Source organism: Dipodomys merriami, unplaced genomic scaffold (genome assembly GCF_024711535.1).
Source record: "Dipodomys merriami isolate MVZ:Mamm:240054 unplaced genomic scaffold, mDipMer1.0.p SCAF_14, whole genome shotgun sequence".
Lineage (NCBI taxonomy): Eukaryota > Metazoa > Chordata > Mammalia > Rodentia > Heteromyidae > Dipodomys > Dipodomys merriami.
The window spans coordinates 41,286,170-41,311,926 of NW_027202715.1; the positions used below are offsets into that span (position 1 = coordinate 41,286,170).

Here is a 25,757-nt window from a genome sequence, read left to right on the forward strand (position 1 = left end):
CATGAGCAAGATAATGAGTACATTTCTTTTTTTTGGGGGGGGGGTCTGGTCGTGGGGCCTGAACTCTGGGCCTGGGCACTGTCCCTCAGCTCTTCAGCATAAGGCTAGCGCTCTACCACTTGAGCCACAGCACCACTTCTGGCTTTTTTTCTTTTTGTTTATGTGGTGCTGAGGAATCGAACCGAGGGCCTCAGGCATGCAAGGCATGCGCTCTACCACTGAGCCACCTTCCCAGCCCATGAGTACATTTCTTATGAAGCATTGTTTCCTCCTCCTTTGTTTTTCCCTTACCATCCCTGCCCTCCCATCTCCACAACTACACTTGCAAACCCCCTCCCCCCCCCCCCGCCCTGCTTCAGCCTTCTGAGCTATGGGATTTCTAGGCCTGTCGCTCAGTAATGTAATCTCTTGCTGCCCCAAGTGAAAGAAAGAATCCTGCCAAGAACCCTAACAAGACCAGAGCACAAGTCTCCCAAAGACATTGGGAAGTTCCGTACTATTTGTTATCAGTAAAAGTAGGGTAGTCAGCTATATGAGAAAATTAAAATCTTGGAGGCCTGTTGAGCATCACTTACTTGGTTTTGCTTTGACAGATTTCTCATCACCTTTGTAAGTGACAAAGACACATATCCATGGGTTGGATACCTTTGTGCAATCCTCTTGTTTGCTGTGACTCTCATTCAAACTTTCTGCCTTCAGTATTATTTTCAATTGTGTTTCATTCTGGGAATGAATGTACGGACAACCATCATGGCTTCTGTATATAAGAAGGTAAGCAGAATGTGTCAAGTATCACCAAGAAAATCCCCCTAGCATGAGCATTGCCAGATGTAGTGATACAGAGACAGAAGGAGGTAATAAGTTGGACAAATGTAACCCTGGTCCTCACCAAGTATAAATCTAGTAGAAAATAGAAAAATAAATTATTGCTCATTGTGATTAAGGGGTAAGCATAAAATATTATAAATGTACACAGGATGAATTATTTATTTCAAAATTGGAAGTGAGAGTAGTTTTCTCAGAAGTTACATCTAAGAACTAAAAGATAAATGAGAGTTGCAGGGGGAGGAATATGTGGATGGGTATAAATAGGCCGAAAGAGTTGTTGATGATGAGAAAACACTGTGTGTAATGTTTGGAAGCAAGAAGTCACAGGGTTTTTTGTTTTGTTTTGTTTTTGTTTTTGTTTTTTGGAAAACTTATGTCCAAATGAAGCTTATCCTTCCATTGTATTCTCACTTCCAGAGTTCCTCCATCTATCCTCAGTATCCTTGGCCTTACCAATGGGTCCAAATCTCTCTTTTATCTTTAGGCACTGACCCTATCCAACTTGGCTAGGAAACAGTACACCATCGGAGAAACAGTGAATCTGATGTCTGTAGACGCCCAAAAGCTCATGGATGTGACCAATTACATGCACTTGGTGTGGTCAAGTGCTTTGCAGATTTGCTTGGCTATCTTCTTTCTGTGGAGAGAGTTGGGACCTTCTGTCTTCGCAGGTGTTGGAGTGATGATTCTCCTAGTCCCAGTTAATGGAATACTGGCTACCACGAACAGAAATATTCAGGTAAAGAAACATCCTGGAAATCTATGCTTTTGTAAGCATCTAAAATGCTTGCTCTACTAATTCTTAGGAAGTTTGGCAAGGAAAACTGATAGAAGGCTTTCGGTCATCCCAAAGATACCTGGCTTTCTCCATTTCCCTTTTTCAGCTTTTGACCACTCTTAGGACTCACATGCTCTTATCTTCATTCATGTTAAAGGGAAGAGCCTAGTTGAAGAGGAAAGGGCTGCTCTAGAAACCTGGTACATATTCTTCCACTGGCTGTGATGAGATGCCCTCAAAATAGTTATTTATTTGATTTTGACTCTCCATCATAGTGCTACTAACCAGCCTCACAGAGCTGGTGAGTGATCCAAATCTCTGACTCAGTCCTAGCAATCACTCTGCTACTGCCAGTGATAGGACTCCATACAGACAGCCCTTGGCACAGCCAGGATTCATAGTTTGGGTGCGCTTAACAGTATATATGATATCTAGACTTGCTTTGCACTTATTTATTTACAAATAATTGTTTTTAAAATATTTATTGCACATCTTACTTTTTCTGAGAACACAACAACAAATTAGACAAAGCTCCTGTATTCATGGGTCTTATGTTCTTAGGGGTGGAGAAGCAGGCAATAAGCAAAGAAGAAAAATACCATACCATGAGAAATACTATAGATGGACCTCAGTATAAAATGCGAATGAGTAGACGGTTGTGTTTTATTGGCAGTCTTCCTCTGTGAAGAGAGCATTTAAATTAAGCTCTGAATGACACATTATGACTGTGAAGGTGTTAGTCTTGGGAACTGCAAGGAAAAAAAACCTAAGAAGAGAGTATAGTTAGCGAAAGACTGAAGAGCAGAAACAAGCTTGACATCTCCAGGGATAAGAAGAAGATGAGATTGGTTTAAGCAGAGTAGACAAAGGGAGGAGTTGGTGAGAAACAAATGCCATCACAGGACACCTCAAGTTCTGACTGAGAGCCACAGGTACCCACCAAGGCTTAGCATCTGCAAAAAACTTGAACCCTTTCCCATGGAAGTATGTTTTGTTTTTGTTTTGCTTTTTCCTGACAGGTCAAAAATATGAAAAATAAAGACCAACGTTTAAAACTCATGAATGAGATGCTCAGTGGAATCAAGGTAAGAAGCCAAGTGGAAACACTCCTGTGTGTGCACTGTCAGAAGCAGTGGATGTCTTGGCCTTAACAAACCCTAGTAGAGGTTGCTTCGTGGCCTTCTAAGTGTAATATGACTCCTGATCTAGCTACCCAAGAGCTCTCTGTTTCTCTTCTATCCTTCTCAACCTTCTATCGAGCCTTAATTTCTATTTATTTATCCTAAATAGCTTGATTCTTTTCGTTTTTAACTTTTAATGTAGAAAAATTTTAGGCATACACAGAAGTAAGGACAGTCCTATAATGAATGTATTACCCTGTCCCAGATATTATTAGCCTAACTAGTTTCATCTATATGCTCACTTCACAGCTACAGACTGTTTTAAAGCAAATCTCAGATATCTTACCATTTCATTCATATTTGTATGTGTATCTAAAAGAAAGACTTCCTTTCTAACATAAGTACAATACCACTTTCACACCTAAAATATTAACAACCAATCTATGATCTCACCAATTTTTTCTTTTAAAACGGTTAATTTTTAAAATGATGTAAAAAATTTCCACACATAGCATTTAGTGGATATTGTTTTTAATCTACAACCCCTATCATATTGAAAGATAAATTATTTGTCTTGTTTCCTGTACATCCTGTAAAATGGTGGTTAGATCTGGAGGCTTCATTAGAGTCAGACTTTTTTTATTTTGGGGAGGAGGTTACTTTAAAGAAGGGCCTAGTGTTTTCAAACAACAATAATGACTTTCAGTGAGTCTAAGTATTGTCAGCCTGGACTAGTCGTACAGCTAGAACAGTGCTTTATGACTCTACCAACACATGGCAGTCACTCTGACATTTGTAAAACTATGGGATTGAGGCTGTACTCTGAGTGGCTCTAAGGGGAAAGCTGAGAGTAAAAGATGTAAACATGGAAAAAATACATTTTGAATGACCTTCTGAGTGTAGGGTCTAGGTATCCTTTTTTTTAAGTTTCTATATAATTCTAACACGCAGTCAAGGTCAAAAACCAGAGTTGTTAGCCGGGCACTGGTGGCTCACGCCTGTAATCCTAGCTACTCAGGAGGCTGAGATCTGAGGATGGCGGTTCAAAGCCAGCCCGGGCAGGAGAGACCGTGAGACTCCTATCTCCAATAAACCACCAGAAAACCGGAAGTGGCGCTGTAGCTCAAGTGGTAGAGTGCTCGCCTTGAGCTGAAGAGCTGAGGGACAGCGCTCAGGCCCAGAGTTCAAGCCCCATGACCGACCAAAAACAAAACAAAACAAAACAAAACAAAAAACAAAACAAAAAAAACAACCAGAGTTGTATGAATTTTATGATCACTGCCTAGATATATTTTTTCATTAGGTGTTCCAAAAGGCTGGAATTTTTAATATTTCAATGCAGTTACTCCTCTGTATTGATTATATAGATTAGATTTTTTTAAATGAAATCATATTGATTAACTATTAGTTTACAAAAGTGAAGTTTGTAGAGGAAAGGCAAAATATGTTCCTCTTTATCCTGCATGCCTTCTTCTAGGCAAGCCTCTTTCCTGCTACTTCCCAGTTTTTATTTTTTGTTTGTTTGTTTTTGTCGGTTTTGGGCTTGAACTCTGGGCCTGGGCACTGTCCCTCAGCTCTTCAGCTCAAGGCTAGCGCTCTACCAGTTGAGCCACAGCGCCACTTCCGGCTTTTTCTGCTTATGTGATACTGAGGAATGGAACCCAGGGCCTCATGAATGCAAGGCAAGCACTCTACCACTGAGCCACCTTCCAAGCCCCTTCCCAGATTTTAAAATAAAACATCCTTGAATTTCAAGCTAGGAATGTGGCTCAAATCATAGAGTGCTTGCCTAACAAGTGTGAGGCCTTGTATTCAAACTCCAGTACTGCCAAAAAAAAAAAAAAAAAAAAAAAAAAAAAAGAGAAGCCCTGCGTTTAAAGTCCAATACTGCCAAAAAAAACAAAAACAAAAAAACAAAAAACAAAAAACTTCAAATAATGATGATGATGATACTTTAAAAGATGACCAAACTGGGCAGTGATGGCTCATGACTATAATCCTAGCTACTCAGGAGGCTGATCTGAAAATTGTGGTTCTAAGCCAGACCAAGCAGAAAAGTCTGTGAGATTCTTATCTCCAATTAACCATTAAAAAAAAGAAAAAGCTAGAAATAAAGCTGTGGCTCAAGTAGTGGAGTGCTACTCTTGAGCAAAAAAAGCTCAGGGATAGTGCCCAGGCCCTGCATTCAAGCCCCAGGAGTAGGACTTAGAAAAAAAATGACCACTAAGTTCTTTACTTTAAAATTAATGAGTGGATTTTTAATATTTCAGTAAGTTTCTTGAAAGTAAAACAGAGATCCTTTTTACCTTCCTGACATTTCTCAACTCACACCTCTGGATACTCATTTTCTTTCTTTTGGTCAGTTGTGGGACTTGAACTTAAGGCCTGGGAGCTGTCCCTGAGACTTTTGCTCAAGAGTAACACTCTACCACTTTGAATCTCAGCACCACTTCTGGTTTTCTGGTGGTTAATTGGAGTTAAGAGTCTCAGGCTTTCCTACCCCAGCTGGCTTCAACCTGTGATTCTCAGATCTCAGCCTCCTGAGTACCTACGATTACAGTGTGAGCCACCAGCACCCAACTATCTCTGTTTCTTAATGTGGAAAAATTAAAGGAAAGCTCTGGTTTTGAATTTCAGCCACTTGCTAGTCTGGTGAGTTGGAGGAAGTTACTTAGCTTCTCTCAACATATTTCTTCATTTTTTAAAATAGAGACAATAACTTTATGCAAGTAGAGAGACTCATATTGGTTTGCCCAGAACTTTCCAGATTTTAATACATACAGCCCAGTATCCTGGTAATGCCTTTTGGCTAGTCAAACAGGACAATTTACTATAAATATTAAGACAATGTATGTAGAATGTTTTATATATAGCAGGTTGTAAACAGATACAAGGTACCAGTCACCATTCCTGATAGCCTGGGTATCTACTACCATCCCCCCACATTCTGGAAAACATATCCTTAAAACATGGGTGGAATGGGTGTGCCTGAGATGCTCTCTGAGCAACAATATGAGATGTGCTCTTTTCTAATCTTTTAGATCCTGAAATACTTTGCTTGGGAACCTTCATTTAAAGACCAGGTTTCCAACATTCGGAAGAAAGAGCTCAAAAATCTGCTGACCTTTGGTCAGCTACAGAGTATAATGATATTCCTCTTACAATTAGCTCCAGTCCTGGTGAGTAGCAGAGCAGTCAATGCACTGTGTTGTTTTTGAATGTTGGCCAGCTTCCATATTTACTGTATTTATTTAAGGTATTTATGTAGGCCTGATCTGAATATCCAGGTAACTTATCCCCACTCTTCAGACTCGTATGTCATTACCCCAAGTTTGTGATCCCAACTCGAGTTCTACCCTCATATACAGCTTAGTGGTGCAGTAGCCAAGAACAAGCTTTCAGGATGTTCAGAATGAATATGGTCTCCGAGAATGTAGTATCTGCCATTTGCATGGTAGAACTTCTTTGGTTGATCTGTAGTAGAAGGAGCCAGAAGACATGAACTCCGGTTCTAGCAATCCATTAATTGACTTTGTCATCTTGAGCATCAGCCACATGAGGAGGTTGGAAAATTTCTATTGTTCCTCCAAACTCTGGTACATAATGTTCCTAAAACTTAGCAGAAGGCTATGTGTATACTTTTGGTAATAAATTGCTCATGACCTTGCTCTTTGCAGGTGTGTGTGATCACATTCTCTGTTTACGTACTGGTGGATAGCAACAATATTTTGGATGCAGAAAAGGCCTTCACCTCCATCACCCTTTTTAATATCCTGCGCTTTCCCCTGACTATGCTTCCCATGTTGATCTCGTCCATGCTCCAGGTACATGGGAACTCCATTGCCTACTTCTTAGCTCTGGCTAAAAGCCTCAGTCCAGAATGACTGCCTTATTATATACCGTGTCTCACTTTTGCTAGTGAACTTTTGATGAGAGAGTTCTGTTGGGTCTCTGGAGACCAATGGTTTGATCTTAGTAACACCACAAGCTCTTTGAGCCCAGTTTATCTGACTATAAACTGAAAATATTCTTGCAAACTTCATCTACCTCACAGGGGTCCAATTTTGTAAAAGCATTTAATGAGATGGTTAGAATTAGTTCTTGTGTTGAGAACATTTCTAAGCCCTTTCCTGAGCTCAGTTTCTCCCACAGTTTTTTAAGACTCTCAAAGTGTTGATTATAATACTAGGCAAATATTAAACAAAGGGAAGAAAAGAACACTCTTTTTGCATAAACCCATGTGGCAGTAAACTTGGGAACCTTAAGCTGTCAGAAAGTGAGCTCAGAAAGCCTTGGATGGACCAGAGGAAATGTCTGGGTTCTGCAAACTGAGCATAGTCACTGAGACAAACCATAGAGCAGACCTCAGGAGAAGTTCACAAAACAGGACAGACTGGTGAAAGGCCAGAATGATGTAGTGGAGCGTCGCAGAGAGGGGAAGGGTAACCTGCATTTATTCTAGAGATGGCTAGATTGAGACAGCTCTAGCCATAGGAAGGTTCACTCCTTTGGTCAATAAAGAAACCATATATTGCCAGGCACCAGTGGCTCACACCAAAAATCGTAGCTAATCAGGAGGCTGAGAGTGAGGATCATGGTTCGAAGCCAAAAAAGGCAAAAAAGCAAAAAAGGCCTCAAGAAACTTTTATCTCCAATTAACTAAATACCAGAAGTGGAGCTGTGGCTCAAAGCAGTAGAGTGCTAGCCTTGAGCAAAAAAGAGCTCAGGGAGGGCTAGGAATATGGCTTAGTGGTAGAGTGCTTGAGTTGCATGGATAAAGCCGTGGGTTTGATTCCTCAGTACCATATAAACAGAAAAAGCCAAAAGTGGTGCTGTGACTCAAGTGGTAGAGTGATATCCTTGAGCAAAAGAAACTCAGGGACAGCTACCAGGCCCTTAGTTCAAGCCCCACAACTGACAAGCAAGCAAGAAAGAAAGAGAAAGAGAGAATAAAGAAAAAGAGGAAGGAAGGTAGGAAGGCAGGAAGGCAGGCAGGCAGGCAGGCAGGCAGGCAGGCAGGAAGGAAGGAAGGAAGGAAGGAAGGAAGGAAGAAAGGAAGGAAGGAAGGAAGGAAGGAAGGAAGGAAGGAAGGAAGGAAGGAAGGAAGGAAGGAAGGAAGGAAGGAAGATGTTGTTGGGAGCCAGTGGCTCATGCCTGTATTCCTAGCTACTTAGGAGGCTGAGGTCTGAGGATCATGGTTCAAAGCCAGCCAGGCAGACAAACCCAGGAGGGTCTTACCTCCAATTAATTATGAAAAAGACTAAAATGGTACTGTGGCTCAAATTGGTAGCACATTTGCCTTGAGCACAAAAGCTCAGCGACAGTGCCCAGGCTGTGAGTTGAAGCCCAGGACCAGCAGAAGGAAAGAAAGAAAAAGAAAGAAAGAAAGAAAGAAAGAAAGAAAGAAAGAGAGAGAGAGAGAGAGAGAGAGAGAGAGAGAGAGAGAGAGAGAGAGAGAGAGAGAGAGAGAGAAAGAAAGAAAGAAAGAAAGAAAGAAAGAAAGAAAGAAAGAAAGAAAGAAAGAAAGAAGAAAGGAAGGAAGGAAGGAAGGAAAGAGAAAGAAAAGAAAAGAAAAAGAAAGCAGGCAAGAAAAGGAGGGAGGGAGGGAAGAAAAAACAATATGCTCTTTTTAAATAATTTGTTACATAGATAGTAAAAGCAAGGTCAGAAAAGGTGACAGTGCCCTACATTCTTGAACCAAAAGGAGTAAGGTGATGGAACAGCCCAGGTATCAGAGTACTCTGTTTCTGAGGAACTGATCCATGGCACAGCTAATAGTTTTACAGTCTAGGGAAGGGACAGGTGGAAAGCCCTAATACATCATCAGAGACTGGTTGGCTACAAGAAACCATCTGAAGACAGCTTCCCTGGGAGATGGGAAAGCCAGTGAAAACCATCCTTTAGAAGCTCCTTAGAAATCTCTTAGGTTCTCATGTTCTAGGGGCAGAGGGTGTTCTGGCAACACTTATGTAAACTGTAGCTTAAGCGTTGGCCAATTCCTGTAGTATCCCAGTTAGAACACTGGATATGTCTTCAAGGCATGGAGTCCATCTAATAAGAATACAAAAGAGCTCAGTTACTAGAAGTGGGTAAAAATTGAGAGTTTGTCTTATAAAAAGTCATGGCGTGGCTTGTGGTAATAGAGCCCAAAACTAAAGAGAAATATCAGTAGAGTTGAACTTGTTGAGTTTTGTGAAGGCCTGAAATGGTGTCTATGCCGGCTGGGTTGGCTTCAGGGCTGTGTGTTTGAGTCTGGTAGGGGTCTGGAGTTTCAATTGTGGCAATGGCAAACCATGGATGATGACAGAGACAAAAATCCTTCCCCCATTTGTGTTTGTTTCTGGATTTTTCTTTTGTTCTTGAGATACTTTGTTTTCTTCTCCAGGCCAGTGTTTCTATAGATCGGCTAGAGAAGTACTTTGGGGGAGATGACTTGGACACATCTGCCATTCGACGTGTCTCCAATTTTGGTAAACAAATTTGGAAGTTGCTTCCCAAAAAGATTTATAGTGATGGCATCAGGATTTTGATATATTAGCCAGGTGCCAGTGGTTCATGCCTGTAATCCCAGCTACTCAGGAGCCTGAGATCTGAGGATTGAAGTTGTAAGCCAACCCAGGCAGAACAGTCCCTGTGAGACTCTTATCTCCAATAAACTACTCAGAAAAAGCCAGAAGTGGCACTGTGGCTCAAGTGGTAGAGAGCTAGCCTTGAGCACAAAGAGGCTCAGGGACAGTACCCAGGCTCTGAGTTCAGGCCCCAGGACTGGCAAAAAAAAAAAAGAGGGGTGAGGAGCTAGGGGATTAGTCTTGCATCTATGCTTATATAATAAGTTTAGCTTAAGTTGTGTGTTCACCTAGAACAAATTACTTATCAAGCTTGCTAAGCAAAGCTGTGTCAGCTTTTCTGAGTATTAGAGGAATACGACAAAGGTTCTAAAAAGCAGAAATGATGAATCCAGGAGGGAGGATTCATACAGATTAGATAACAGAGGGATGTACTTCAGACACCTGTAAGCAGAAATCCTGACTACTAGTTTAGGAGTTCTGGATTAAAAATGACTTTATATGCAGGCTAGTTCTAGTCTCAGACCTTTCATTTGTCCTCTGTTAGTGTAGGAGCAGCACGTAGCAGATGTGATCTTAGGGGGGAACAAAGGAAGTCAAGACATATGCAGGTTGAAGAAGAGCTGACATGTAGGAATCTACATGTGACTAAAAGAGGGGATTTTTTTTTTCAACAGACAAAGCAGTACAGTTTTCAGAGGCCACCTTTACCTGGGACCGAAACTTGGAAGCTTCAGTCCGAGAGTGAGTTGCCTTCATAACATCCTGCTTTTGGATTCTGTCTTTAGGATTCTGGTTGCCTGTACTGTTCTGAGAGAATTCCTTGTAAAAGAACACCTGGGAAAACAAACTCTGTGTGTGTGTGTGTGTGTGTGTGTGTGTGTGTGTGTGTGTGTGTGTGTGTGTGTGTGTGTGTATGCACACACGTAGGCTAGATCCAGAAGGATGAGCTGAGAGCAAAAATTCTATGCCTCTGTCCCCAGTGGTTATATTTGTCACTCTTCTTTCTTCCTTTCAAGTCATAGAATCAGCCTACAACTTTTCATTCACTAAGCAATCCATTCACTAAATTTATTCATTCATAGTATTAAGAACTTTGAGATCTGGCTTTTCTCCCAAGATTGAACAATGGGAGCTGCCTCTCTAAAATGCAGTTTCAGATTTGGAGTTTCACATCAAAATAACCCATCTGTAAGCCCCATCACATAGGCCCCTCTTCCATTTGACAGGTGTGTTGATCTAAGCCAGGCCTCTCTTGCCACGCTGCTGCACACAGGATGCCTCTTGAACACTGTGTGTAATGGGACACCTACATATCCCCTGGGCACATCACAGAGCATACTCAGAGCCTGAGCAGGCTATGTCTTCCTTTCTCCACACCTAGTACACCCTATTGTCTTAGAAAATCAGAGAAATAACTTGAGCTACTCTTGAAAACCCCATCTTCATTTCCTTCACAAACATGTCTGTCTTTCAGTGTGAACCTGGACATTATGCCAGGCCAGTTGGTGGCTGTGGTGGGCACCGTTGGCTCTGGGAAATCCTCCTTGATGTCAGCCATGCTGGGAGAAATGGAACATATCCATGGTCATATCACTATCAAGGTAAAAGGGAAAACCAATAAGACTTCTGACGTTCAAGTATGGACCACTTAGTGCCATTTCCTAATTTGGGATAAGATGTTAGTAGACAAACCCTTGAAGATACCTGGTGGCATTGTGACCTATAGCTTCTCTGCCCCATCCTATATAATCAAGCTTAAATAGTCAGATTTCATGGGTAGGAACTAAAAATCTGTATTTTATTGAGCTCGTCAGATGATTTTTACATACTATTCTTATATACTAAAATGTAAGAAGTATTAACTACAGATGCTATTTTCAAAGTATAGGCTTTGCTGCTAAGTCTATTTATGTGTTTCTGGAAACTTTGCACTCTGCAATAACAAGATTACAACAACTGAAAGTAAAAACTTAACTTTAGCTAGGCATCAGGGCTCACCCCTGTAATCCTAGCTACTCAGGAGACTGAGATCTGGGCAGGAAAGTTCATGAGACTCATTTCTGATTAACCACCAAAAATTGGAAGTGGAACTGTGACTCAAGAGCAAAAAAGCTCATGGATAGTGCCTAAGCCCTGAGTTCAAGCTCCAGATCTGGCACAAAAACAAATAAACAAACAAAAAAAACCTTATAATGAGAGTACCAACGAAAATAGTACCAACCATGACCATAGTTATAACAATACCAACAGTGGTGTTATAAATTGAATAGTGGTATTTGCAACTAGGCCTGGGTTTCTTACTTCCTCCTTTAAGGGTTAGACTTCTAATACAAAGGCCTGATGTAAGATGTTGACTTCTTTATGAATCACTTGTTATTTGTTTTTTAACACAAGAGAAAAACATTTTCATGGCATCTTCATCCCTCTGATCTCCAGAGAGATAAATTTAGAGGAAAATATAGGTTCTTTTGAGTTGTTAATTCAGCTACAACTACTTGCACCAAAAGAGGCTAGTCTATAGATTTTCAGCTTTTTTTTTTTTTTTTGCCATTGCTGGGGCTTGAACTCAGGTCCTGGGCACTGTCTCTGAACTTCTTTTACTCAAGGCTAGCACTCTACCTTTTGAGTCACAGTGATGCTTCCAGCTTTTTCTGTTTATGTGGTACTGAGGAATCAAACCCAGGGCTTCATGCATGTGAGGCAAGCACTCTACCTTTAAGTCACATTCCCCGCTTTAAAAAAAAGATATTTATAAATTGCTAAGACTTTCTTTCTTTCTTGGCAGTACTGGGTTTGAACTTGTTTAACAGATACTCTACCACTTCAGTTATCTTTTTTTTTTTTTGTTAGTTGTGGTGCCTGAACTCTGGGTCTGGGCGCTGTCCCTGAGCTCTTCAGCTCAAAGCTAGTGCTCTACCACTTAAGCCACAGTGCTACTTCCACCTTTTTCTGCTTATGTGGTGCTGAGGAATTGAACTCAGGGCCTCATGCATGCAAGGCAAGCACTCTATCACTGAGCCACCTTCCCAGCCCTCAGCTATCTTTATAAAGAAAAGGGTTGCCTTATATTACTTTATGTTGATTTGTTCAGCAAAATCTTAAGAAACATCTCTTCCACATTGTAATTATCTTCTTCACTATTTGCTAATCTCTAAGGAGCTAATTTGCACTTTAAAAACACATAAGAAAAGACAGCAGATTTAACTTTGTATAACTCTTGGAAAGCTTTCTGACGCCAACTCATAACTGAGTTTTTTCTTTCTCTTTTCTTTTTCTTTTTTGTCAGTCATGGGCTTAAACTTATGGTCTGGACTCTATCTCTAAGCTCCTTTGCTCCAGGATAGCACTCTACCACTTTGGGTCATAGCAGCTCCACTTCTGGCTTTCCAATGGTTAATTGGAGATAAGAGTCTCACAAACTTTTCTATCTGGGCTTGAAAACACCATCCTCACATCTCAGTAGCTACTATCCTGAGTAGCTTGGATTACAGGCATGAGCCAAAAGCACGTGGCTTTGAGTTCTTTCTTAAATACATGTATATGACAGTCTCTCTCTCTCTCGTTGAATTTGCTTTGTGTAGCTCTTGGTGTCCTGATTCCAACCTCCTAGAATTTGCTGCCTAATGATTTATAACATGTTGTGAAAGTGTTAACACTGTTGAAGTCACAGTAAACTCATTGGGTTTGATGAAAAACATCATCTAGTAGCACATTCTCCTTCTGGTTTTCAGGATAATGGCAAGAAAATGATATAAAGTGAGGATGGGGGTACTAATGGTGAATAGGGGATTGATTCTTCCTGGTTAGTTAATAAGCACATTAAGAAATATCAGATGCTTAAGCAACCTGACACATAGCTTTTCAAACCTAAGATCTATTTGTCCCTCCCTTTTTCTGCCATCTCATCTGTCACTCTTCATTTCTGGAGGTCCCATTGTTGTGTGGTATGATTCTTTTCTACCTAGGGCACTACAGCCTATGTCCCTCAGCAGTCCTGGATTCAGAATGGCACCATAAAGGACAACATCCTTTTTGGATCTGAGTTCAATGAAGTAAGATACAATCAAGTTCTGAAGGCCTGTGCTCTCCTCCCAGACTTGGAAATATTGCCTGGAGGAGACATGGCTGAAATTGGAGAGAAGGTACTTGGGACACAAAGAGGCACTGAAGGGTGAAGACATGAGAAAGTACTCAGGGGAACATAGTTAGCCAACTCTGGTACTCAGGTTTAGAACAAACATCAAAAAAGTGTTTGTACTGGTTATGATATTTTGTGTAAATGACTCAGAACTTTGCAACTTAGTACCTGAAGACAAATACAGGAACTGTGTAACCTGAATCAGAAGTAACAGCAAAGAGCCTGAGAGGCTGTCACTGGCCCACGGTTGACTTGTGTTTTTAAATATCTTTTAAAAATAGATTAATAACTACGTTGCATCATTATATAAATATAGCACAGTTTACTTAGAAACTGCTGATTACTATATGTATTTAGAAAAACTTCATCCTTCTTCCGTATTAAAAATGAATGTAGCAACCTTTAGGAGACAAGGATCTTGAGATGCTGGAAGACAAATGAAGACACAATTCTAGAGTGATTTTGTTCACTAATTCAGCCTACATTATTGAACAAGTACTGTGTGACAGACACCAGTTTAACTGCAAAGTAGAGAAAACCTTGGCATAGCCCTACACCATCATGGAGAGGGAAGCAGCAAAAATATTAGCTATGTAAAGGATAGGATAGTAAATGGTTAAATTGGGCATACCTTATATTATTAGGCTTTGAATCAAACTTATTTTTGATATAAAGAAATTTATGAGATTTTTTAAAATTCTCTGATATTTTATCAAGGCAAATTTACCCTTGTTACACTTCCATATTAAACTCTAGAGGTGGAAGGGTTGGGAAGGTGGCTCAGTGGTAGAGCGCTTGCCTTGCATGCATGAGGCCCTGGGTTCGATTCCTCAGCACCACGTAAGCAAACAGAAAAAAGCCAGAAGTGGCACTGTGGCTCAAGTGGTAGAGCGCTAGCCTTGAGCTGAAGAGCTGAGGGACAGCGCCCAGGCCCAGAGTTCAGGCCCCACGACTGCCCCCCCCCCCCAAAAAAAACTCTAGAGGTGGGATTAAGGAATATTTTAATAGAAATTGTTTTCTTCTTCAGGGTATAAATCTCAGTGGTGGTCAGAAGCAACGGATCAGCCTGGCCAGAGCTGTCTATCAAAATTCAGACATCTATATTCTTGACGATCCTCTGTCAGCTGTGGATGCTCATGTAGGAAAACATATTTTCGATAAGGTCTTGGGTCCCAATGGCCTTTTGCATGGCAAGGTAAGAAATCATTTAGTGATGAAGCTGTCTTCATCACAGTCCCTCCAATGAGTGTAAGGAGGTAGGACTCACACCCATCTCCCTGAGCAGTTATTGAGCACTTGTCATCCTGACGCAGATTTTCTTATTTTTCTCTTTCCCCTGGCTCCTGAGGAGATACAATGTCAGGCTGTTTCCCTTGGAGACTATCCCATGAAGGCTCCCATCTTGAGGTCATGGCTTAGGCTGTAATTGGCTAATTTGTGGCTCTGACATTGAGCTTCTTATGATGATTGATTATGAATAAAAAAGTACCTTTGAGCAGGTGCTGGCAGTGTTGCCTTTATGTTTTCTTTTCCTTTTTTCTTCCTTCCTTCCTTCCTTCCTTCCTTCCTTCCTTCCTTCCTTCCTTCCTTCCTTCCTTCCTTCCTTTCTTCCTTCCTTCCTTTCTTCCTTTCTTCCTTTCTTTCTTTCTTCCTTTCTTTCTTTCTTCCTTTCTTTCTTTCTTTCTTTCTTTCTTTCTTTCTTTCTTTCTTTCTTTCTTTCTTTCTTTCTCTTTCTCTCTCTTCTTCTTTTTTTTTTTGTCAGTCATGAAGCTTGAACTCTGGGCCAGGGTGCTGTTCCTGAGCTCTTCAGCTCATGGTGAGCACTCTACCATTTGAGCCACAGCACCACTTCTGGTTTTCTGGTGGTTAATTGGAGATAAAAGTCTCACATACTTTCCTGCTTCGGCTGGCTTTGAACCTTCTGGGCTGCCCAGTTGGTCAGCTGGTAAGTGAAAAGCTAGCAGTGGAAAGGGGCAATTAGCCAGTTAGTTAGCTTTTTATAATGATTAGCATTAATCTCCAGAGACTTTCCTTAGCTCAACCTTTTTCTAAAAAAGGGACATGAAGAATAATGTGGGTAGGGTAAAACCTCATTGTCCTTGTTGGAAAATAACTAAATAAATCCATGGATAATGTTTTAAGATGAGGTCCTGAAGGTGGGCACTGGTGGCTTACACCTGTAATTTTAGCTACCCAGGAGGCTGAGATCTGAGGGTCACAGTTCGAAGCCAGCCCAGGCAGGAAAGTCAGTGAGACTCTTACCTCAGAAAAGGCCAGAAGTGGTGCTGAGGCTCAAGTGGTAGAGTGCTAGTCTTGAGCCAAAAAAGTTCAGGGACAGCACCCAGGCCCCTGAGTTCAAGCCCCAGGACTGGCACAAAAAAAAATTAATAAATGAAGTGCTGGGAAGGAAAGAAGAAGTATAATAAATAAAGAAATCTGAGCCATATTTTGAAGGAAACCCCAGCATAAATTGACATATCTGCTTTAAGCCTTTTTAGAAGTATCTGGGGAAAATGGTGGATGCAGGATAATCAGAACAACTTAATGTTATTTTTACAGACTCGACTTCTGGTTACACATAGCATTCACTTTCTTCCCCAAGTGGATGAGATTGTGGTTCTAGAAAATGGTACCATCTTGGAAAAAGGATCTTATAACACTCTGATAGCCAATAAAGGAGTGTTTGCTAAGAACCAGAAGCTTTTCATGAAACGTTTGAATCCTGAAGAAGAGGCCACAGGTATATATAAGAGGATCTGGAACAGGCTAGCATTTGGGGCATTGCAGAAAAGTGTTGTCTACCTCTGAACTGTTTGTTTCTAATGAGCTAGATTTAGAAGTGAATTTAGTTCTGTTTTGCTGTAAACAATCAGAAATTGAAAATCTGTTTCCAGAATTAATTCTCTTAAGTCTGTTTTTTGTCATGTGTGGCCACTGAAGTGATGTGGTGATGTGGTGGTCAGCTAATGATTAGACAGAGATTTCCTAAAAATACCTGGCACTAGGAAATCTCTCAGCCTTGTTCAGGAGCACTGTATGTTCAACAGCCTTCAACAGCCTGCTGCACAGTGCCAGAGTGTTGGCCAGAGGTGTGATGGGGGCCTTTTACACTCCTCCTTGGGCATGTGCACAGCCCCACACACCTGTGTGGTGACCTCTATCAAAAGTAATTTACAACCTAATGAGAAAGCAAAACAATGGTATTATAATGCAATTGTTTTCATGGTAATCTACACAAACTGCAGTGGAAACATTGGAAGACTACTTAGTTTCTTCAATTAATATACTCCTGGAAGCCAGGAAAATATCAGGCTAACAGAGCCCTCTATAGGCATCTCATTCCCTAGGGGGTTTGTTTGTTTGTTTTTGTTTTTGTTTTTGCCAGTCCTGGGGCTTGAACTCAGTGTCTGGGCACTGTCCCTGAGCTTTTGCTCAAGGCTAGCACTCTACCACTTGAGGCTCAGCACTTGAGTGACAGCATCACTTCTGGCTTTTTCTGTGTATGTGGTACTGAGGAATCAAACCCATGGTTTCATGCATACTAGGCATCACTCTATCACTAAACCACATCGCAGCCCGATGTTTTTGGTGGTTTTTTTGTTTGTTTGTTTTGGTCATGGGGCTTGAATTCGGGGCCTGGGTGCTGTCCCTGAGCTCTTTTGTTCAAGGCTAGTGCTCACCACTTTGAGCCACAGTGGTGGCTTATTGGTGGTTAACTGGAGATAAGAGTCTCATGGACTTTCCTGCCTAGGCTGGATTTGAACCTCAGATCTCAGCCTCCTAAGTAGTTAGGAGGCACCAGTGCCCAGCTCCCAGTTTTTTTTTTTCCAGTTTGTTTTTTTGTCATCTTATTTGCTACAATTATGGTCACCTCAGGCAGTTAATAGATGCTGACTGAGCTATCCTCTGACTACGTGAGGTAGAGGCATGCCTTGTTAATGGAGATTTTCAGGGAATAGGTAACATAATGGTACTTATCCTGGGATTGGGCTTTTGGGGAGTTCTGAAACTATACTGTCCCATGAGAGGGCTGTCAGGCTGATAGTTTTCATGGCCAACCATGATTTTATGGCTGTTGTTTTTCTAGGCTACAGCAGCTGAAGAGAGGGGATGGAAAGGAGGCAGAGGAGAAGGAAATAGGGTAATTTAAACTAATGTGAGGCATATTGTTCTTACCAAGATTCAGTTATGAAAAAGATCCTTCAGTTAAGGCAAACTTTTGGTTCATTAGATAATTTCATTTTTGTCAGTATTCATATCATCTTTTTGGAGATCCTTATTCTACCCTGTCCACTGATGCACCTGCTGAGTTTACATGTTATTTTGTTTTATTGTGTTTTTGGTATAAAGCTTTTAAGTGGTTTTAACTGATAAAAGTTTGTTAAGTCATTTAAACATCAAGATTAGCATTTTTTATTTACAGTAATCCCTAGTTAATTCTGAGAGAGATGACTTCTGTTTGTCTCCAATAGTCCCAAAAGTTTCATTTTTTGTTGTTGTTATTGTTGGTCATGGGGCTTGAACTCTGGGCCTGGGTGCTGTCCCTGAGCTCTTCAGCTCAAGGTGAGTGCTCTAGCACTTGAGTTACAGTACCACTTCCGATTTTCTGGTGGTTTATTGGAGATAGGAGTCTCACTGACTTTCCTGCCCGGGCTGGCTTTGAACCACGATCCTCAGATATCTTAGCCTCCTGAGTAGCTAAGATTACAGGCATGAGCCACTGGCGCCTGGCTCCTAAAGGTTCTTCTTCTTCTTCTTCTTTTTTTTTTTTTTTTTTTTTTTGGTCATGGGACTTGAACTCTGGGCCTGGGTGCTGTCCCTCAGCTCTTCAGCTCAAGGCGAGCACTCCACCACTTGAGCCACAGCGCCACTTCCATCCTAACGGTTCTTTACTGCTGTAAAGACTTATAAATATCCAGGAGTTTTCCTCTTCTTTGAATCATTTTCTCTTCAAGGGGAATATGCAACTATCTCTCCTTTGTCCTACAATTTCTTAGAAAGAATTTATACTAATAACTGGTGTTTGTGGGATAAAATATTCTAGTCTATGTGTTTACTTGCTGAGCTCTCATAGGGCTGAGAGCACTTTGTGTTACTTCTCTGACCTCTAACCTGTCTCCTTAGTCAATGATGACAGTGAGGAAGAAGACAATGATGGTGAACTAATACCCAGTATGGAGGAGCTCCCTGAGGAATCCGCCTCCTTGACCATAAAAAGAGAAAAGAGTCTCCATCGAACCATGAGCCGCAGGTAGCCTATTTTTCCAGTGACAGCCCACATAGCTGCCGTACTTCCACCTCTATGGACTCTCCAAGAGGGAAAAGACCCCCATGGATTCTTCTAGCTCTTCCTCTATATCCATTTAGGAGTGGGGGAAGGGTTAGGTTTGTGTCATCTTCCTATGGCCAAACGCTCTGTAATACACTTTGATGCCCACAGGGTGACTGTAACATCTACTTGCAAGAAGCGACTTGGGAAATATCTGTGCTCAGAGAGCTTTCCTCTGTCTGCCTTTCAGCATTAGGTCCAGTAGCAAGCACCGGAAGTCCCTAAAAGACTCCTTGAAAACACGGAAGGCGAATGGCCTGAAGGAGAGGGAAGAACTAGTGAAAGGACAGAAACTAATTCAAAAAGAGTTCATGGAAACTGGAAAGGTGAGCACCACACATGTGTGTGCAGGCATTTGCACACACACACACACACACACACACACACACACACACACACACACACACTATCTGGGGTAATATGAAACTTGAAATCTGAAATTTTAAATTTTAGTTGAAATTGCAATATAGCTCTATAGGAGTGATATGTTGCAAAGATCTTTACAAATCTTCAAAATCATTACTAAAACTACAACGGAGTCTGAAGCTTTCTCTGCAGTCTATCTTTCTGTGAAGAATAACCTGCTTCCTGTCAGGACCCTCACACTACCTGTCAGGAGTGCTTGACTCTATTCTGACATATAGACAACAAAACTGCTTTGAGGTGCAGTTCTAGGAGATAGGAAACACTAATATGTCACACCTCGGGCACACAGTATAAATCAATGAAATTTAATGCCATATATTCCAAGGGCTTCCGAAAAACCTTATCTTTCTCCTAGTCCTTCTATCTTTTCTTCTCAAGTAGCTCTAAATACTTATTAATAACCAGATGGCTATTTGTTCTGCACTGTAATCACTATTGTCTATTACCCTAGCTCAAGGCAAAAGTAATGACCACAGACTACCAAATTTTGTTAACTTCCTATCTCTACTCCTGGTGATTGATTTTCTAGGTAATTTCTCATTAAAAGCCATTAGGGTGTTCTACTCACACTGATGGGGGTTTTGCAGGTGAAGTTCTCCATCTATGTGAAATATCTGCAAGCAATAGGGTTGTGTTCCATAGTCTTCATCATCCTTATCTACACAATGAATTCTGTGGCTTTTATTGGCTCCAACCTGTGGCTCAGTGCATGGACCAGTGACTCTCAAACCTTCAATAGCACCACCTATCCAGCCTCTCAGAGGGACCTGAGAATTGGCATCTATGCTGCTCTGGGATTAGCACAAGGTATGCCTGATGCTACAACAACCATCTCTTCTGGAATCTCCTCTGGTACCTTGTCCTGTTATACTCAGGAAAGCATTTGCCACTATGCCCTGCAGGCAACTCTTCAGGGATCTCTGTGAATGGAACTGACAACACCCCTATTTCTAGGTTTCTGTGTGCTTGGCGCAAGTATCCTGACTGTGTACCGTTGCACCCATGCATCAAAAACTTTGCATAAACATCTGTTAAACAATATCCTCCGAGCACCCATGAGTTTTTTTGACACAACACCCACAGGCCGGATTATGAACAGGTTTGCTGGTGTAAGTATCTCAGGGATTACATAGTAACCTGTTTGTGTGCTGAGGATCTTTTTTATTTCTAATGGGAAGGAATTTTCATGTCTCTTAGGAAACTCTATATGACTTAAATCCTTTTTTCTACTCAAGTACATCCTATAGGTTCCAAAGAGCTTGGGGATACATGGGTGAACAGCTCTGGCTTTTCAATAGCCAAAGAAATGAAGGAAGAAAGAAAGAAAGAAAGAAGGAAAGAAAGAAAGAAAGAAAGAAAGAAAGAAAGAAAGAAAGAAAGAAAGAAAGAATTGAAGGAGTAGATAGATTATGCTAAGTAAGCCCAGTAGCAGTAGGTACTCTGGGAATGCAAAGAAATGACAGAGAAAGAAGTGCCAGCTCTACTTGAATGAGGATGGGAAAAGTCAGGAAAGGTGAGAGGTAGAAGTAAGTCCAGGGATGTGTCAAGAGGTATTGGGAGCAGGAGGTAGGCAAGAAAGGTTTTGTTTCAATCTCCATCACAATAGCTGAGTGCTTAAGAGGAGAAACAATGGAGGAGAGAAAGGTAGAAGATTTGTGATATGTAGGGAGCAAGAGTAATCTGCATAGAACTGATAATCAGCGAGGATTTTTTTGTGCCAGCCTTGGACATAGTTACCTGTTTGTGCTCTGATATGACTTGAGGGAAATGTTGATTAGACTCAGAAGCCATTTCTGATTCAGAACTCTGACCCAAGTTTGGAAACCCTCAAAGAAAATTTGCAGTCACCTTCATACTCACATATATTAAGTTATTATTATATAATCCCCTGAGAAAGCCAGGCAAGCACAATCCAAAAGATAAGGCTTCCTGAGTATATTCCAAATGATCTAGCCATCCAGTTCCTTTTCTTATTTGTTCATGTATTCCATGAGACGTGAAGGCAATACGGCAGTAAGGCCCGTCTCTCCATTTCCTTTCCCCTTGAAGCTCAATGCTTGGCAACAGTAAGAAAGTGTTCTTCAATCAGGAGTGAGTGACAAGGCTTGTTGACTGGAGCTTCCAAACAAGTGGTGTAGTATTTTGTTTTTAATGTGTCAGGCTTTGTCTAGATATTTAATTAGGACTTGTATTAACTGCATTGGTTTGGTTAGGAGAGAAGGCTTTAACCTGTAAGTCCCTTAGTAGTTTGCAATAATTATAATGGTGTAAACAAGTTGATGAATGAGAAGAGTGACAGCCTTTACCAAATATACTGGGAAAAGGTTGAAAGGATGACTACTACCATGTCTTTTTGGAGGGATTGTGGACCATGAGGAAAAGACAGAAATGAGATTAATTATTGAGGGAGAACAGTATAGTCTATTGTAGATAACTATTTGAAAAGACACAATGCAAACACAAAGAATTGAGAGAATGTCTAGTTAGAATTAGAAAGATCTAGCCGGGTGCCAGTGGCTCATGCCTGTGACTCATGCCTGTAATCATAGCTACTCAAGTGGCTGAGATATGAGGATCACAGTTCAAAGCCAGCCCAGGTAGGAAAGTCCATGAGACTCTTCTCTCCAATAAACTACCAGAAAAGCAGAAGTGGTGTTATGACTCAAATGGTAGAACACAAGCCTTGAGCTGAAGAGCTCAGGAACAGCACCTAGGCCCAGAGTTCAAGCCCCATGACTGATCAAAAAAAAAAAAAAAAAAGAATTAGAAAGATCTAAAATGTCTTGGGAGCTCATTATTTTCCTTGTTTTTTAGGATATTTCCACTATGGATGATATGCTCCCTCAGACGATGCGCAGCTGGATTTTATGCTTCTTGGGGATAATCAGCACCCTTGTCATGATTTGCATGGCCACCCCTGTCTTCGCCATCATCATCATTCCTCTTGGCATTATTTATGTGTCTGTTCAAGTAGGTTTGGGAATGGCCTTATCTTCCTCTATCTCTGCCTATAAAAGCTCAGGATCTTTCCAGAGAATTCTTCTCTTTTATTTGATAGTCTCTCCTTTCAGCATCTTTGCCATTTAGTTATATGTTGATCTATCCATAAGCCAACAGGCTATCATCTGAAGCTAAACAGACAACATCTGTTTGTATATGGTTGACAGCACATCTCATCTTAACTACCTGTATACCAGAAGCTTGGGTGGTTCAGATTAATGTTTGGATTCAAGAATACTTTGAGGACTGAGGATATAGCTCAGGGGATATAGGGTACTTGCCTGGCATGGGCAATAACCTTGTTTTACTTATTTATTTTTCCCCTAGTCCTGGGGCTTCAACTCAGGGCCTAGGTATTCAAGCCTCTTTGGGTTCAAAGCTAGCACTCCATCATTTGAGCCACAGTGTCACTTCCAGCTTTTTCTGAGTAGTGTATTGGAGATCAGAGTCTCGTGGACTTTCCTGCCTACTCTAGCTTGGAACTGCAATCCTCAGATCTCAGCCTCCTGAGTAGCTAGGATTATAGGCTTGAGCCACCGGCACCCGGCTCTGGCTTTGATTTTTTTTTTTTTTTGGTGGGTCGTGGGGCTTGAACTCTGGGCCTGAGCGCTGTCCCTCAGCTCTTCAGCTCAAGGCGAGCACTCTACCACTTGAGCTACAATGCCACTTCTGGTTTTCTAGTGGTTAATTGGAGATAAGAGTTTCAGGACTTTCCTGCCCGGGCTGGCTTTGGACCACGATACTCAGATCTCAGCCTCCTGAGTAGCTAGGATTATAAGCTTGAGCCACCAGCGCCCGGCTCTGGCTTTGATTATTTTAAAACCTACTTTGAGATTGGCTCTGGACAAATCTTCAGGCTCTCTAATGATCCCCACAACAATTAGAACATTTCTAGAAATGTACCAGCTTGCTTACTCTTTTGGTTTCAAATAGACATACCCAATTGCAGTAGGAGCCTTTGGAACAACTCTAATTTCACTGGGATATCTGTGAATGACTTAGGTTTGAGTTCAACATATACTTTGAGGAAACACCATGAGAGCCAAGCTTTATAGAAAAACTGAAAAAAATGGAGGCACCACCATGACCATAATAAAAATTGGTGAGAAGCTGGGCACCAGTAGCTCATGCCTGTAATCCTAGCTACTCAGGAACCTGAGATCTGAGGATTGCGGTTCAAAGCCAGTCCAGGCAGGAAAGTCTGGAAACTCTTATAGCCAGTAAACCACCAGAAAACTGGAAGTGATGCTGTGGCTCAAGTGGTAGAGCACTCACCTTAAGCTGAAAAGCACAAGGTCAGTGCCCAGGCCCAGAGTTCAAGCCCCACGACTGACCAAAAAAAAATTTTTTTGTAAGAAAGAGGAAGCTGAGGAATGAACTTCTGTCCTACCAATTGCCTTAGTGATAAACTGTTTGTCTAGGGAAAATAGCTCTGAAGCTCCTAAAGTGTGGCATTGTAATTCTATGTCAGATGGTTCCTTTTGTGCCTACTTTGTAGAGTTCTCTATACACACACTCAGATCTCTAACAGCCTTTTGACTATTTGTGACAAACCAACAAACGACACAGGATTATTTGAGAAAACTTTCAGATATAACACTTTGCATTCTAACTCTCAAATGCCCAGATCCTCAACAATCCCTCACAAAATGTAGTAGTATCGTTAATCCATTCCATCATACTTTGCCTCCAAAGATTCTACCTGCATTCTATTATCTTTTTTTAAATAAGTTTTTTTTGTTTTGTTTTGTTGGTTGCGGGGCTTGAACTCTGAGCCTGGGTGTTGTCCCTGAGCTCTTCAGCTTAAGGCTAGCACCTTACCACTTGAGCCACAGTGCCACTTCCTTTTAATAAGTTTTTTATTATGAAAATACTGTGCAGAGGGGTTACAGTTACATGAGCAAGGTAATGAGTACATTTGTTATCAAGATTTGTTACCTCCTCCTTTGTTTTTCCCCTACCATCCCTTCCCTCCCACCTCCACAACTACACTCCCTCCCCCTCCCTCCCCCCTCCCCCCCCACCTAAATTGTAGAGTTTGTTTTTCAACATAGTGTCTTGTACATCTCATTGTTACAATGGGTCAACATGTATCCCTATTTAAACATTTTGTTTTTTCCCCTCCCCTCCCCAAATTATACTGACATCAAATACAGTGAAAACAGGGGTTATACCGTGGGGAGAAACATACAAAGCAACAAAAAAAAGATCACATGTTACCTTAGAAATATGTTAGAAACAATAACAAGAAAGAAAAACCACTTGTGTCCCTATCTTGGGGTTCATTTGCTTAACTTCATCTTACCTGGTCGTATGTACATAGCTTTTGACCTTTTCTACTTGTCCCAGACATATACTAGTTATTGCAAATAAGGGAAACCTTATGTTTCTTCAGGCCTGGCTTACTTCACTTACTATAATTTTTTCCAAGTCTTTCCATTTCCTAACAAATGGGGCAATGTCATTCTTTCTGATGGAAACATAGAATTCCATTGTATATATATACCACAAGAAGTGGGCTAAAGACTTAAAGAGAAACTTCTCTGAAAAGGAAATAAGAATGGCCAATAGACACATGAAGAAATGCTCAACCTCTCTAGCCATAAAAGAAATACAAATCAAAACAACATTGAGATTCCACCTCACCCCAGTTAGAATGGCTATAATCAAGAACTCTAATAACAACAGATACTGGAGGGGATGTGGACAGAAGGGAACCTTACTGCATTGTTGGTGGGAGTGTAAACTTGTTCAACCACTTTGGAAAGCAGTATAGAAGTTCCTGAAAAGATTCCACATAGAGTTCCCCTATGACCCAGCAATCCCACTTTTGGGCATTTACCCAAATGATCACAAACAAGACTATACTAAAGCTACCAGCACAACTATGTTTATTGCAGCATTATTTACCATAGCTAAGATATGGAACCACCCCAGATGCCCCTCATTAGATGAATGGATCATTCTATTTTCTTACACACATTCTCCACAGCTCTAAGACTATCTTTACTTTCATAGCCCATCTAAGCAGAGCTTTGATCACTGTGTTCTTCCATTTCTTGTTTTTAATTTTTATTGTAAAGGTACTGTACAGAGAGGTTACAGTTACGTGAGTAAAGTAATGAGTACATTTCCTATTGAGCATTGTTACCCCCTCCTTTGTGTTTCCCCTACAATCCCTTTCCTCCCCACCTCCCCAACTCCTCCTTCACCCCACCAAGTTGTAAAGTGCATTTTCAACATAGTGTCTTATACATCTCATTGTTACGATAGGTTAAACTGTATCCTTGTTTCAGCATTTTGTTATTTCCCTTCCCCTTCCTGAATTAGGAAAATCTATATACAAGATGCAGGACATCGGAATCAAATACAGTGACAACAGGGCTTATACCATGTTCTTCCATTTCTTAATCAAACCTCAGTATTCCTTTCTTTGATTACTTCTGGTCATTTCTGCTCATCCTCACTTAACACACATCTCAAATCCCAACATCTTTTATAAAATCCCTTTGAAGACCACTTTTCTAACTAATATAGAAACTATCATTTGAACATCAGTTATGAATTT

The 25,757-nt window shown here is 41.1% G+C and overlaps 1 protein-coding gene across 1 annotated transcript in view; it reads left to right on the forward strand.

Annotated features, from left to right (window-relative positions):
• The window catches only part of LOC138826212 (ATP-binding cassette sub-family C member 2-like), a 53,189-nt gene that overhangs the window by 18,235 nt on the left and 9,197 nt on the right, over positions 1-25,757 (forward strand). Inside the window, exons 9-24 of the mRNA XM_070021391.1 lie at positions 594-771; positions 1,313-1,567; positions 2,626-2,691; positions 5,769-5,906; positions 6,405-6,551; positions 9,113-9,197; positions 9,971-10,037; positions 10,771-10,897; positions 13,262-13,438; positions 14,462-14,629; positions 15,994-16,174; positions 18,559-18,685; positions 18,954-19,089; positions 19,777-19,996; positions 20,144-20,298; positions 22,004-22,159. Coding sequence (XP_069877492.1) covers positions 594-771; positions 1,313-1,567; positions 2,626-2,691; positions 5,769-5,906; positions 6,405-6,551; positions 9,113-9,197; positions 9,971-10,037; positions 10,771-10,897; positions 13,262-13,438; positions 14,462-14,629; positions 15,994-16,174; positions 18,559-18,685; positions 18,954-19,089; positions 19,777-19,996; positions 20,144-20,298; positions 22,004-22,159 — 2,383 coding nt within the window. The remainder of the gene's footprint in view (positions 1-593; positions 772-1,312; positions 1,568-2,625; positions 2,692-5,768; positions 5,907-6,404; positions 6,552-9,112; positions 9,198-9,970; positions 10,038-10,770; positions 10,898-13,261; positions 13,439-14,461; positions 14,630-15,993; positions 16,175-18,558; positions 18,686-18,953; positions 19,090-19,776; positions 19,997-20,143; positions 20,299-22,003; positions 22,160-25,757) is intronic.